Source organism: Mauremys mutica, chromosome 2 (genome assembly GCF_020497125.1).
Source record: "Mauremys mutica isolate MM-2020 ecotype Southern chromosome 2, ASM2049712v1, whole genome shotgun sequence".
Taxonomy (NCBI): domain Eukaryota; kingdom Metazoa; phylum Chordata; order Testudines; family Geoemydidae; genus Mauremys; species Mauremys mutica.
Window position 1 is genome coordinate 276,061,537 of NC_059073.1, and position 14,833 is coordinate 276,076,369.

Below are 14,833 nucleotides of genomic sequence, written 5' to 3' on the forward strand. Positions count from 1 at the left end.
TTCTACAACACTGGGCCCTCAGTCAGCACCTGGGGGTTGCCTGGGAACTGTATGGTGAAGTGATCTGCTAATGAGTTCTGAACACCTGTAAGAGGTGGGGCCAGCAGTGTGATCCAGTGACAGATACAGCTAGTCCAGAGCCAAACAGCCTCCTGACAGAGTAGAGATGACCTAGCTCCTCCTTGTCTACTGACATAATGCAAAGCTGCAGTGTTGACTGTCAGCACCTGATCTAAAGGCACCTCTTCAAATGCTCCAAGATGCAGAGAATTAGCTTCTTGCTTCAACGGTATCTCATGCGGGGTCCCTGAAGAGACAGGAACTGTATGCAATACCGGTTGCTGACAATCTCTTGGCCCCACTTGTCCACAGCAATTCTAGCACAGGTCCCCCTCCCCCACCAAAAAAAAAGGCCATAGCTAAATATGCTAAATAGAGTAGAGATACTCCAAATATTATGCCAGGCTCTGAACTGTGGCAAGAAGCCTATCAAATGAGTCATAGCTAAGAAAAAGGTGGTGGGGGGGAGGAGGTTATCTGCACTGGACCTTTGCTTCTCCGTCAGTGGCTCCAATTCCCTCTGTGAGTTGTAAAAGTATGAAGGAGAGGAAAGCTGACTGAAAGAGGTTTGTAGTCTGATGTGCTTTCTCCTTTGGTCTGGTACATGTAAGACCAGAGAATGAAAAATGGCTCTCAAGACCTCTCACAAGTGGAGGGCCTCACCTGTATTTGAACTGATCACAAGTCCTCAAATCCTTCATCGTGGTCTGTATTTCCCTTAGTATTCACCATGATTGGAGCCAGGAGGATCTTCACATCTCCACTGATGTGGCCATGGTGCATGAGGCTGTATCAAATGTATCCCAAGCAGCCAGCAAGGAATCCCCAGCTATAAGATGCCCTTCCAGCATGATGGATTTTAATTCTTCCATGCTCCTGCATGAGTCGTTCCATAAATGAACAACGTGTCCCAGAGGAGAGAGTTATTTTGCCAGAAGCACCTGAAAGCTAGCAATGTTCCTCCTGAGACCGGCAGAGTAGACTTTCCTGCCAAACATTAGTAGTTTTATTTAATATTAAAATGTTGTTCTTGTATTTTAATTCCAATTTCCACCCAAATGCACTTCAAAACAAATCCTCATCTTAAAAAAAAAAAATCTAGTAAATAAGTATTCACTATTTTCACAATAAAAAAGATAAAAATTAAGAATCTCAAGAAGTGTAAGCTATATAATTAAATGTATATTGATCATACTCTGAACCAGAAAGATTATGCTAAATTTAGCGTAAAGACAATAAATGGTGGCAAAACACCATGTTCTAATTATATCAGCCAGTGAGAATCAACCTCTTTAGGAAAACAAAGTACAAATGCAAAACAAGACTAAAACCAGTTCTTTAAATTCAGGTTTCCTGCTAGCTGACTTAAATCATGATCTAAATCACTAATTTAAAAACCAACTCACCCTGCTGCAAAGCCACTATTCTCATTTAAATCCCATATGAAACCCACCTTTCCCCTTCAACATCCATAACTAAAGGGATGTCCACACTTAAAAGGCTGCAGCGATGCAGCTGCTGTGCTTCAGGCCTGGTCTACACTGCAACCTTAGGTCAACGCCCTAGCGGTGGATGTGTCACGACTTAGGCCTGGTCTACACTAAGGAAGTAAGTCAATCTAAGTAACGCTAGTTAAATTACGGAAGTTACATAACTTAGTCGAGGTTGTTTAGACAGACTTCCAGTACTGTCTACACCACACTATGTCGGTGGGAGACGCTCGCCCATCGACTTGTCTTCACCAGACCCACTAAAAAAAAAATTGATGCTTGCTGCATCGATTGCAGTAGTACCAATTTAGCACGTACTGAAAAAAAGCCCCCAAATTTGACTCCTGCCAACAAGTGCCCCGCTATACTGACTTAATAACACAACCTTCCTGAGTGGTATGAAGTCAAAGCCAATGCAGTGAGGTCAACACAGTGAGACTGTAGACACTTCATTACTGACATCGATTGTTACTGGCCTCCATGTGCTGTCCTAATGCCCCACACTGACTGCTCTGGTCACTGTTGTGCAGTCTGCTGTCCAGGGGTCAGGTAGACAGGAATCTGCCCTTCCCTTTAAAGCTCCACGAATTTCTGAAATTTCTTTTCCTAGTTGGCAAGCACACATAGCAGGTCTCCATTGTTGAGTGTAACTGCCCAGCTGACCAGACTGGCTACACACTGCAGACATGCTCCTGCCGGGAGGACAGAGGAGATATGGGCACAGGTGTCACTGGGATGCCAACAGCAACCTATGTTACCCTCAGGAGTGAGAGATCAGCTAAAATCATCACTGCCTGTAGAAAACTGTGCCAGTATTCAGTTTCCACAGTGAAATCGCCATTTGCTTCTCAACTGTCAGTGCAACTCATTTTGTTGTCCTTGAGCTGGTGCAAGTTCAGCACACAGATCCAGAAATGTGGCCTTGTGCATCCAAAAGTTCTGCAGCTCCTGCTCATCTCAAACCTGCATGACAATGTGATCCCACCAGTCTGTGCTTGTTTCTTGGGCCCAGAAGCAGTGTTCTACCATCTCTAGCTGCTCCATGAATGCCACCAACAACCTTGAATTGTTTCTATGTACCATAGCAATCTAACCTCCAGTGAAGAATCATGTTCCCCACAGCTCCTCTTGCGGCTCTGCAAATACTGCAAGATGGCGTGCCCTGTGCTTGCAATGCTCATGACAATAGTGTAGAGCTGTGCAGGCTCCATGCTTCTGTCAGATATAGCAGACAGCAAGAAGGGACACAGGTTTGTACAGATTTTGAAAAGGTGCAAAATACTGTGGGATAAGATAAAATTATAGGATGGAGAACACTGTCAACCCCATGCTCCCAGTCACCCCTACATGACTCATGTTGGCCCCATCAGGCATTGCAAAATCTTTCCAAAACACCTTGCACTGGACAGTAGTGATTTGCAGTCAGATACCTATCCACAGTGCACTGCATATCGATACAAGCACTCCTGGTGAGGACACGCACCACCAACAAGGAGCAAAAAGTGTGCACATGCACAAGCAACGTACTAACTGCAATGGCTATGCTGACATAACTTTGTAGTCAAGACACTAGCTATGCTGAAAGGAGGGCTTCTCACATTGGCATTGGTAATCCACTTCCCCGAGAGGTGGTAGCTAGGGCAAAGGGAGAAGCCCTCCTGTCAGTGCTGTCTATGCCGGAAGTTCGACGCAGTTATACTGACCTCTCAGGGGTGTGGATTTTCCACATCCCTGAGTGACATAGTTATACTGACATAAATTGCTGGCGTAGACCAAGCCTAAATCTTCTATTTACCTTCATTCATTTTGTCCATCCTTTGCATGAGCTGTCTCTCCCCACTCCCACCCACCAGCCCTTGCCTTTTTAGACTGGTCCTCAGGAAAGGGACAGTCTTCCTCTCGAGTGAGAAAACCAGTAGCACATTTTGAGCACTACTACACTCTAAGGGAGGGTCTACACTATAGGGAGATGGGGGGGAAGAAGGGGGAAATCAATCTAAGCTACACAACTTCAGCTACATGAACAAAGCTGAAGTCGACGTACTTAAATCTACTTTCTGCGGTGTCTTCACAGCGGTGTGTCAACAGGAGACACTCCCATCGAGTCCCCTTGCACGTCTCATTGAGATGGAGTACTGGAGTAGACGCTAGAGCGATCGGCAGTTGATTTATCGTGTCTATACTAGACACGATAGATCAACCCCCACTGGATCGATCGCTGCCTGTCAATCCAGCTGGTAGTGTAGACAAGCCCTAAATAGAATAAAAATAGCATGGGAGAGAAAAGACAGGAATATTCCCTTTGTATAGTGGAGACAGATAACGGAGCAAAGCATCACTGTAAAAAGGTGCCAAACTCAACAGAAGTGCATTCATTCCATTTTACTATAGAAAGTAGAGTTTTACTTAATCCAAGATCAGAACAAAATAGTAAATCCCATAGTAATTAGAAGCCTGAAGATATAATTTACCCTATGTGGACAACCTCATGTAATACATGCACATTGTACAATAGCCCAAAGTCTAAGATCGTTCTGGGTTTTAGCAGTAAAGCAATACAAGTCCTTATTTGCAAGTAATCTTTAAAAGAAACCCATTTTCTAAGTCTTAATATCTGTTTCAAGTGAACTGAATGAGGGGGTGAAAACCTTTTACTTGTAGTCACTTCAAACCCAGGGATAAAAAGGAAGCCATCTGTATCTAGTTGGTAGCATGGGAAGTGAGTTTTTGGTCACAATTCAGTTCCAAAGTAAACAATTCTTGGACAGAACAGGCAGATTCAACTGTCTTTTCCCTTAAAAAAAGAAACCTTAAAGTCAGAGTTGCAGCTTGCTGGCAGGATAATACTTATTGTGCATCCATATTGTGGAAAATCCTTGGTGGGTTTTCATTAATAATAATAATTATTATTATTATTAAAGACCGTGCTAAGCATTGATGCTAGAGGTGGGTCTTTCCAAGTACTCAATTTGGGTAATTATTCTTCCATTTAAGTGGAAATTTTACCACCAAACTTCAATGGAAGCATAGGTAGGCCAGTGCCAGAATGCTTTTGAAAATCCCATCCTATATTTTCTTAAAATAAACCTTAACTACAAGTGTAATACAACGCTGGTATAACCATTTTACTTTGATTACAGTCTTGAAAGTGGGCATTATGCCCATGTTAATGATGAAGAAACTGAGGCAGAGAAGTGAGTCCACTCACTGACAACAAACAGGACACAGGCAGATTTAGATATTCCGGTCTCCAAACCTCCTCGACCAAAGCTGCTTCCCACAGACAATACCACACACAGAAGTACAACTATACACAAACACAACACTAAGAAGCATCACTTTCACATAAAACCCACTGCGCTTAGCCAGGCAGACACAGACAACAGGAAAGTCGAATACGAGCATGAACACAGACAGGAACGTGTCAAACTATTACTGACCTTTTTGATGGAATTTTAAGAAGTTAAAGTTTCATATCAATAGCTTTGCAAACAGTGAATTTACTGTTACTGCAGGACACTACAAACTGCAGCAGGGACAAGTTTTTCTGAAACATGCTAGACATCAATCCCATGGTAAAATGACATTTCATCTACTGACTAGACATAAACATTTAATTCAGAGTTATAACTATAGCCCACACACCAAGCTATACAACATACGTGTAGAGCTTTGTCATTTTACCATATAGCTCAGTGTGGTTTAGCTTCCTTATGGATTACAAATTAAAACTGAATGCTGCAGTAAACACATTTCAAACATGAATAAGATTAACAAATAGTATGTTGCCACCTAAATACATTCAGTCAAAACCAAAACCATTAGTTTATAAAGCATTTTGTGACTGTGTCCTACTGAAAGGATTGAAAACTGGATAATTCAACCCTCTCCCCCCCATACTATATAGTACAACATACAGTACTTAAAATTACTGTCCTGTAAAGAATTATCCAGATTTTGCACAGAAGGGGCTGAGATGTTTCACCAAGTAAAAGCATTAGAAGAATACTATTGGTAACTGAAAACTAAGTCCAGACCACAGAAAGGATAGTAGTTCTAGAAACCACCTCTACTTTTTCTATATCTGAAGGAAGCTTTATCTTGGCATATGTCCCACCCTGCTTTTTCAAATGTCCAATATTTAGCATTTTATTCCCCATCTGCACAAAATTTCTTACTTTTAGGCAAATCGCTTTAAGAGGACAAGTTTCCATTTAGCCCCATTTTACTCTACATATTTGATAAAGCATTGTACAGATATATGCTGGAACTGAAAAAGTTTACCAGTTACTATATATTTTTCTAGTGGCCATGCAGAAGGGAAAGCTAATGAGGCTTTAAATTTGGTGCCCAAAGTAACCCTTTACTCCTAAGGAGCAGGTCTTGCATGCAAAGAACGTATTAGTAAGAAAAGATGATGCAAAGTTCTTAAATGCAACCTAATAAAAGTCGGTTTTCAACAGAGCAGAAAATAGTCATGCATTTCTGTATTACAATAGTGAGAATTCTAACACAGTAAGGCTACCAGAGACATGCAGTCATAGGGTTTCAGGCACAGAAGCCTAACTCGCACCCTTGTGTTGCAAGTGCACAATGGATCTATAAGGGGGAAGAAGGGTGGAGGTCAGGATTTGATTTTTAGATCCAGAATGAACAGCAAGTGACAATTAAGAGTGAGCAGCAAGTATGAATTTATTCTGAAATAACAGCACTCTGATTGCTGAAACTATGTGGAGCCTTAAAGTCTTTACACCACTGTATGTAGAAGTGGGATTGCCAGTCACGTAATAGAGCTGGGACCAAATCAAAAAATAGTTATTTGGTTCCAGGGTCAACTCCCTCAGATGCCAGTGCGCATTTATTTTTTTTAAATACTGTGCAGGTCTTTTACTGATTGACTAGAGTGAGTGGACCAACTGGCCAGTTTTTTTGTTTTTTTGGGGGGGGCCTGTTCTCTGTTGCCATATTTCAAAACCGCATGGGGCCTACCACTGAAAAATATCAATCATCCAAATCTGAAGGCAGAGAAAGCACCATCCAGACTGGATCTTCAGTGAAGTCACTATGTTAAGCTCTCATTATGCAATTTACAATGCAGCTTATGCCAAACAGCTAAATGAAGAGGTTGAAAAGCCACATGTATTTCATAGGTAGGAGTTGTAACAGAATGAAGACATGCCAGTAGAAGCGGGAGTGCATTGTGGCTAACATTTTCAGACCTAATGACAAATGTATTTCAAACCATTTTAACTTCTTGTTTCTCTGTTTAGTCATCTTCTGGGCAACAAGTGGTGTGCACGAGAGAGGAAAATTGATAAGGAAAAATGTAGAGTTGCTAGATTAAGTTTTGAGCTTCTGTTACAAGGACCTTGGCATATACTTTAAAGGTTGAGAGATCAGAAGGTATGTACATTTTTAAAGTATAACTTTTATATTTTATTCCTTCTCCTACCATCTTTAAATTGTTTGACTATAAAGCTGAACGGGAGAAACATTTAAAATTTTATAACCTCAGTGTTTAACCTCACTGCAGTCACCAGCAATTAACACAATTTGTTAGGTTATTTGTTCTTGGTTTAAATTGGATCAGTTATCCTGAAGAATATACTTTGCCAATTTTTTCCATCCACCTCCTGAACTTTAATTCTTAGACATTCATTAGTGCACCATCACAGACAGCATTCTCTAGAAAGGATTAACTGATCACCTCAAAGTGTATGGTTTGAAGTCTTACATAAAGTTTGTGGATGTTAAACTAGCCTAAACAATTCACTGTAGGCCAGATGTTCAGAGCTAGCTGCATGCATAAAACTGCACATGCATCACTTATACATAAATACTCAGTGCACAAGACACCTGATGAAGGAGCATAAATATCTACTGTATAAAGCAGGCATACAGGAGCCTTGCAAACAATTGCTTTTGCCTGGCTTTGAAAAATCTGACCATGTTATATTATCTAAGAATTAGTACTTGACCTCACTCCCCATTCCACTGAAGTAGGCAGGCACTTTTCTCCATTTTAATGTTGGTTAGTGTGTAAACCAATGGTACTCGAGTCTATGCGGCTGAAGACACCACATTAATAGCAGAGTTTTACAATTACTTCCTTGACCACTCAGGTTTGAAGATGCTGACATTTATGAATCACAATTACTCTTCCTTTTACATCTACCCCAAAACATTAAAAAATACTGCTAATTTAGATATTCTGGGTTTGCTTTTCATTGAATGACAGACATTAATAATTTTGTGGAAGTCCATCGAGAGATGGGCATGTTGCCCCATAAATGAAGAAAAGGACTTTTAATGCAGTGTTTTCAGAGATATTGTATACTCATGTTAAACATCTTAGTTACAAGACAATAATGGTTTGGAAAGGAAACTACAAGCCATGTTTTCAGTCACATTGAAGAAAACATCTGCAAAGAAAAGCCCCTCAGCCTGAAGCTTGAAGGAAGCAGGTGTTGAAAAGCAAAATATGGTTCCCCACTTGCCCAAATCACACACAGACACAAGAAGGCTACAAATGCCATCCATGAAAGAATGCACCACAAACATCAGCATTTATTCATTTGAATTTTTTAGCAATTGACAAAAGACCCATCTCACCAGCTTTACTTTTTGTTGTTTTCCTAAGCTTAAACATTACATATTTAAACATTGTCAGAACTTACTAAGTTGTCGGCATTCATGCACAACTAGAAAACATCCTTAATTTATTTAAACCAGAAATGCATTACCAGTAACGTATTAACATCTTTCACTACTAAATATTAAAAAAAGTTGAAATTATTGAAAAGTTCATCCTTGAAATGTTAACTTCACAGCAGACAAACTACTAGCTGGCTCACATTTCAAACAAAGTGGGAAAAGCAAGATTCATGCTAGTGGTTAGTGTACATATTGCCCTAGCACTACTGAAGGATCACGGCTCACCTTGGATCATGTTTAATAAAAAGCAAAGTGCATACAGAAATTTACAACAATTTAAGGACAAAAAATGGTCCTACTGATGTGGTCCCAACAATTAACTCAAAAGTCTATGACAAATACCATGAGCTCCGATGAGCTGTTTATAAATACTTTAAGTACAGATATTGAAAGAGTTCGTTTGAAATCTTCAAAAAAAAATGTTCCTGTTACTCCTCAAATGATGCTTGTTATAGCTTAAAATTTCTGTTAACACGTGCGTTGAATTACTTGTTATCCAAGCGTAGCAGCTGCTCCTTACCATTTACTGTTAATGACTTTAACTGGCCATCTTCTTCAACTTCCACTCTCTCTTGTCCGTTCTCAACAATTCTATAGGACAAAAATCCATTTAATTATAGTTTTAAAGCATGTTCAATACGATTAAAGTACACCACACGTAGATATTTAGGTAATGAAATGCAGTGCCAAGTCTAGGGTCAAAGCTTGGCTGATGCAACTGCAGTAAGTGATCACATTTAACAGTGGGGAAGCCACAACAATTAGCATCTTCTCTCCCAACCCACTGAAAAGCCTTTCTGGAAGAGACTAACTCCCAGTCCTCCAGCATATTACACTGAAGTGTTGTAGACAGCATTGAAACAGTCACTGCAGCTGGCACTACATTCTCCATAATCACAGTTCTCCTCTTAGGTCGAAGTTTTTTTCCATTTCTCCCCTTTGCTCCCCACCCTCCTATTCAAAAAGCATCATATGCAATTTAGTTTTGAGTTTCAGTTAAAAGTAATAGTTAGGAACTGCAGCAGTTCAACATATTGTGTTTTATGGTGTATATTTTTCCCCACAATATTACACGTATATGTTTAACTAGTTAAGCAGGATGAAACACTACACAGAGCATGTGCAACAGCACCAAAATAGTGCTACACAGCATGTGCTTAACATGGCCTAGTTAAGGTTCAAAAGCAGGATTAACTTTTGCATCTCTTGATTGGTTTTCACCAGGCAATCTTGATGCTTGCATGTAGGGTTTACCCCCCTTGTTACATGTTTAATGTGTGATTTTGGGTTTGCAAAGCAGTCCATTTTATTCTCTTGGTCACTGAATTATAATTGTTTGTTCAAAGCACAAGTGTAGGCCATATTTAGGGCTGGTTTGAATTAAGTAACCTGTGTTTAGAGTATAAAAACATGCAGAAACTTTTCACTTCATAAATCAATTAATAGAATTCTATGTTGATGATCAGACAGGGGCAGGATCTACTCAGTAAAGAATCAGACAATAGTTATTGTGGTTAGGAAAAAGTGTGATGAACAGGCAGATGCTGTATGTTCTCTCCAAAGAAGACTGCCTGCTCTTTCTCAATGTGGATTGATCAAGGGTTGCTTGGCCATTTTTTTTTTAAATTATATAACTACACCCAAATTTTAGAGGAAATAGTAGTAGTGGCCAGGAACTCTTGTGAACTGTGAACAAGCGAGGCTGTCTTCTTTCAAAAGGATATCATTCCGGTCATCATGCAAGCCTCACTCCTTTTCTCAGACTGCTACTTATGTTGAGCACAGTACATCTGTGTTCTGTATGTTGCAATGGCTTCTTATCGGCTTTGGGGAGCAATTCAGTCTGTTATTTTTAACCAGACTTAAAGATAAAGAGATCCTGTCCATCTTACACCTTAACATTTGTAACAAGTTTGTGGCCTGGGTAGTTCTAAGTATGCTTTGTTACATATGGAGAGTACCACTTGGTTAACCATCATGTCAGCTAGCAGTATTTTGCTCTTAGACTGAAACAATTGTCTTCCTATAAGCAGTTAACCACACTTGTTTGCTCTGTGGATAGAATCTCCTAATTATGTCTACATAAAGTAATTAATTTGGCCTGTTCTTCCCAAGTCTATGCAACAGGACATCAAATGATGCACTGCCCTGTCTTCTGAGCTACTGATTCCCTCATGATGTGCTATGAAACGGCTGTGCAGATTTTCCCAGATTCCATGGATACAATGGTGTGACCATATGAAGTAGTTGTGATGACAGAAAAGCTGCTGTGTGGACACGAACTGTACCATCTTACTTTTAACTGGTTGAGATGACTGTGCTTCTTAACTGGTTACAAAAGCCAGGGGTAAAGATGTAATGGATTACAGGCATAGAGACAGCCTCCCTGTCAACAGCAGAGACTTTCTACTTAATAGTCCAGATATGTCAGTTCCTCCCAGCTGATAGAAGGTCCTCTATTCCAGGGGTTCTCAACCTTTTTCTTTCTGAGCCCCCCTTCCCCCCCCACCATGCTATAAAAACTCCACAGCCCATCTGTGCCACAATTGTTTTTCTGCATATAAAAGCCAGGGCCAGCATTAGGAGGTAGCAAGCAGGGCAATTGCCTAGGGGTCCCGCACCAGGGGGAACTGTGAAACTAAGTTGCTCAGGCTTTGGCTTCAGCCCTGGGCAGTGGAGCTGAGTGCTCTAGGCTGTAGTCCCGTGCAGCAGGACTTCAGCTTTCTGCACTGGGCCCTGGTGAGTCTAACACTGGCCATGCTTGGTGGACACCCCCTGAAACCTGCTCATGGCCAAGGGCCCAGGACCCCTGGTTGAGAACGACTGCTCTATTCAAGTTCTTCCACGCTAGGTTTGCCAGGGCTTGATTTTGCTAACTTGCAAGGGATGATGCAAGGCAAGATGACCCAGGCCTTGGCTAAGCATCGTTTTGAATGCAAACTGCAGCTAAATGATTGAGGCTGCAGTTTCTGTGTCATGGTATTTGTCCAGTTGACACTGGATAAATACCAAAACACTGGAGATTTTTGGCACTGTCACTAATTCACTTTAATTACAAACATGTGTCAAGAGGTTTGTTCTAAGGGACACCTCTCCAGTTCACTTATACAGTAGAACCTTTTATTTTTGCTAGTTTACAGATGGCATAATTCAAACAGAAACCTAGAGGTCTCGCTCCATTTCTTAAAGATTTAGTACATGGTATGAGGTCTCAGCCCAATGAGCTCTACACTAATAAGTACTAAGAACATTTCAGTTTGACAACTGTCAATTACATTTGTAAGGCATATCCTTAATTTATTGTCTGATCTGACAATAAATTGTAATATATTGTATGGACTGGTGAAAGCTGGTTATAATATTTTTTGGATTTTACAGCCAGCCACAAGTTATCATGACTGAGTAATGTAAATATTAATGGAATAATACAGAAAATTAACAAGTTGTTCCATTTTTCATAGGCTACTCCAAAAGGTAGTGGGAGTGGACGTTCAAATAAGGAAAAAGAGGTGAAAACCTTCCTAAATATACATGAATCCGTGGGCATCAGCGTAACACATTATAAGAGCTGAATCCCAATCTACGTCCTTGGGAGATGCCAGGATGACACCCACTGGTGACAATGACAATGAAGATTAGTATATTGACTGACACTGTGGGGATGCCCTGCAGAAGATGTTAGCGATGCCAGTCACAGAGCTAAACACATTACACTCACTCTATCTGCTGTTGTATTTCAGTGTTTGTGGGGTCATCTATGTGTTTAGTATATTTGCTAATAAAAGGGACTTGTGATAAACTTCAATTATTTGTCCTGTACTCCTTGGGTCTCTCATTCTAACATTGGTAATCTTCCTGATGCTGTAGCTGTTCAAGAAACTGAACCCTTAACTACTGTGAAAGAAAAGAAGTTAATCAATATACCAATCCGTCAATTAGGCTACGCAGTGTACTGCTGTTAAGGATTTTCCCCACTTTTGAATAAACTTTTGGCTACATGGCATTAGGTACTTTTTGCCCAACCCCTGCATGCTTACACATGCTGTAGCAGGGAACCATCCTGTAATGGTAGGAAAAGAAAAGAATCGAATAGGTCTATCATTACAAGTCACACAATTGGATATCTAAGTTATGGGAAACCAAAACAGTAAGGGTAAAGAAAGTTATTTTTCTGATATTGACTAATTCTATTACAATAACTTGCATGGTACCAAGTATCAGAGGGGTAGCCATGTTAGTCTGTATCCACAAAAACGAGGAGTGAAAAAGTGATTTTTACACCCATGAAAGCTTATGCCCAAATAAATCTGTTAGTCTTTAAGGTGCCACTGGACTCCTCATTTTTATTACAACAACATTTATCTTTTTTACATCACTTACCTCTTTGTAGTAATTTTTCTGCCATTAACTATTTTAGTAGACGTTGATACCGATTTGAAGCTACCCATCCCACTGCCACCGAATGACGTAGAGGAGAATGAAGTAAGGCCCCCGTGCCCCAATGAACCAAACGAAGTAAAACCTGAGGGGGAAGACATGGTAGCTATTTGATTAAAGCACTGTAAACATAATTTCATCAGAAACCCTTTAACAACTGTTTTACTTTAGGACGGTCTGCTGGACCATCAAAATTTGGTCTATTAATTCTGGCTCCCCAATTTCAAATACCAAGTTCCTCAATTTCAGAGTTGCTGGGTAACTGCTACTCCCACTGACTTCAAGAGGAGTGGTGAAAACTAGGCCTTCAGCATTCAACTAGGCTCCAATAATTGAGAGCACCTGGAGTCCCTAATCTCATTTAAAAGGCACACACTACTGTAGCCCCTTTTGGAGGCCTCAAACACACTGAACATATCCTCTGGTAAGGCAAGCAACACTTTGATACAGAAACTGATGTACTGAGAGGTTAAGACTTGTCCAGTCTAATGGCGTCAGTAAAAGATCAAGAAGCAGAATAGATCCAATGTCCTTCTAACAGGGCTTACTCTCTTTTCATGAGATTTTAGCTATAACAAATACTCTACAACACTGTGGCTCTATTTAAAACTAGGGGACTCTACAGGGAGATGTGATAGGCCTCAGTGTGGTACATAATTTTCTAAACCACGTTGTACCAATTTACTGTTCCAGAGAAACTCCTTCTCTAGCAATATTAAATTTGGCTTGAAGTTTGCTTTAAAATATTTACCTGTATCAAATGAAGAAAAACCACTCCCAAATGCAGGAAATCCACTAAATGCAGAGAAAAATGGCCCACCACCTCTGTTTCTGTTCCCACGTTGACCTCGTCGGTTTCCAAATAAGTCATCAAAAGGATCTTCTACAAACAAAAAACAGATTTTAATACAGGAGGCTGATGTGATCAGTTTTATTCAGTAGTTGCTATATTTAATAAGTATGAAGACTTCTAGTAGAGAAGGAAGTTTCTTGCACCTTCCTCTGAAGCATCTGGTACTGGCCACTGTCAGACAGAACATCTGAGCACAGATTTGATTCAATATAGCAATTCTGTGTTCCTTTGAGACCTGTAAGAGACCAATATTATCTCTCTCACATACCCAACTCTTCTTGGTCTCCAGAACTTTAGATACTATCATTAAAGTAATGGCATGCTGAGAACAAAGTCCTGCTTCCTTAGTACTGTGCCAGTTTGCCAGTGACTAGTAAACATCAGGGGGAACATGCAGAAATTCAGTTTTTAGCAGAGAAATGTGTTCCACGTGAATTATACTACATAAGCAAACCTTATCACTTATACAATTCCTATGTATGTTCATATATGCGCGCGCACACACACACACACACACACACACACACAATGTTTTATACCAAATTCGTGTAGGTTTGATCGTTCAGATCAGTTAACATTTGGGTAATTAAGAACTTGTCTCCTCCTCACATGGCCATTAACTATAAAAATCACTTTTCTTGACAGCACGATGAAAGCAATGACTACTTTTTTGTTCCGAGAGGCAACAATCTGCTTGCTGTTCAACATGAGAATGTCAAATATCTGAAGTTACTGCAAGAGAAGCCTTTTTCTCTGTTGAATACCTTGTCTGTCAAGCTGAGTTTTGGGGCTTAAACTTAATATTGTTGATGTGATTAAGTTTGATTCAACCCCTAAATATCCAACACTTCTTGTATAACTTCATTCAAGATTTATCTGAGGACCACCACCACCACCAGGACTTTGCTTAAGACAGGCTCAATTAGTGTTCCATTAAGACTGAAATGTAAAGGGTATTGGAGACAGGGAATTAAAATAGTCATAATACAACTTTAAGTGATCTGCAAATGTTTTAGTTTAAGTTAACTAGTTGGAGGGTTAGATGCTTAAGAGGAAATTCAGGTAAGAGCTTTATGGGACGAAAAAAATAAGGGCTGATGGCAATGCTTAATTTGTAATCAAAGAAGTGCTGGGGCTAAAGCATTTCTTTTTTTTTTAAACCTCACGCACTTTTATTAACTGGTGTAACAAGCCCAGAGGTGCTGAGGCTATGAACTACCAAGTCTCAAGTTGCCAGGGCTCAGCCTATGCAAGCACTTGCACAAATTAACTTCAAAAT

General features: G+C 40.2%; 1 protein-coding gene across 3 annotated transcripts in view; it reads right to left on the minus strand.

Moving 5' to 3' along the window:
* The window catches only part of DNAJB6 (DnaJ heat shock protein family (Hsp40) member B6), a 97,781-nt gene that overhangs the window by 40,101 nt on the left and 42,847 nt on the right, over nucleotides 1-14,833 (minus strand). For 2 of the 3 annotated variants that reach the window (XM_045005092.1, XM_045005093.1), the window contains exons 6-8: nucleotides 13,453-13,584; nucleotides 12,645-12,786; nucleotides 8,785-8,855 (exon numbers count right to left, since the gene is read on the minus strand). In XM_045005092.1, the coding sequence (XP_044861027.1) occupies nucleotides 8,785-8,855; nucleotides 12,645-12,786; nucleotides 13,453-13,584 (345 nt within the window). Of the gene's footprint in view, nucleotides 1-8,089; nucleotides 8,856-12,644; nucleotides 12,787-13,452; nucleotides 13,585-14,833 lie in introns of those variants that run through there. The other variant, XM_045005094.1, reaches the window with a different exon arrangement.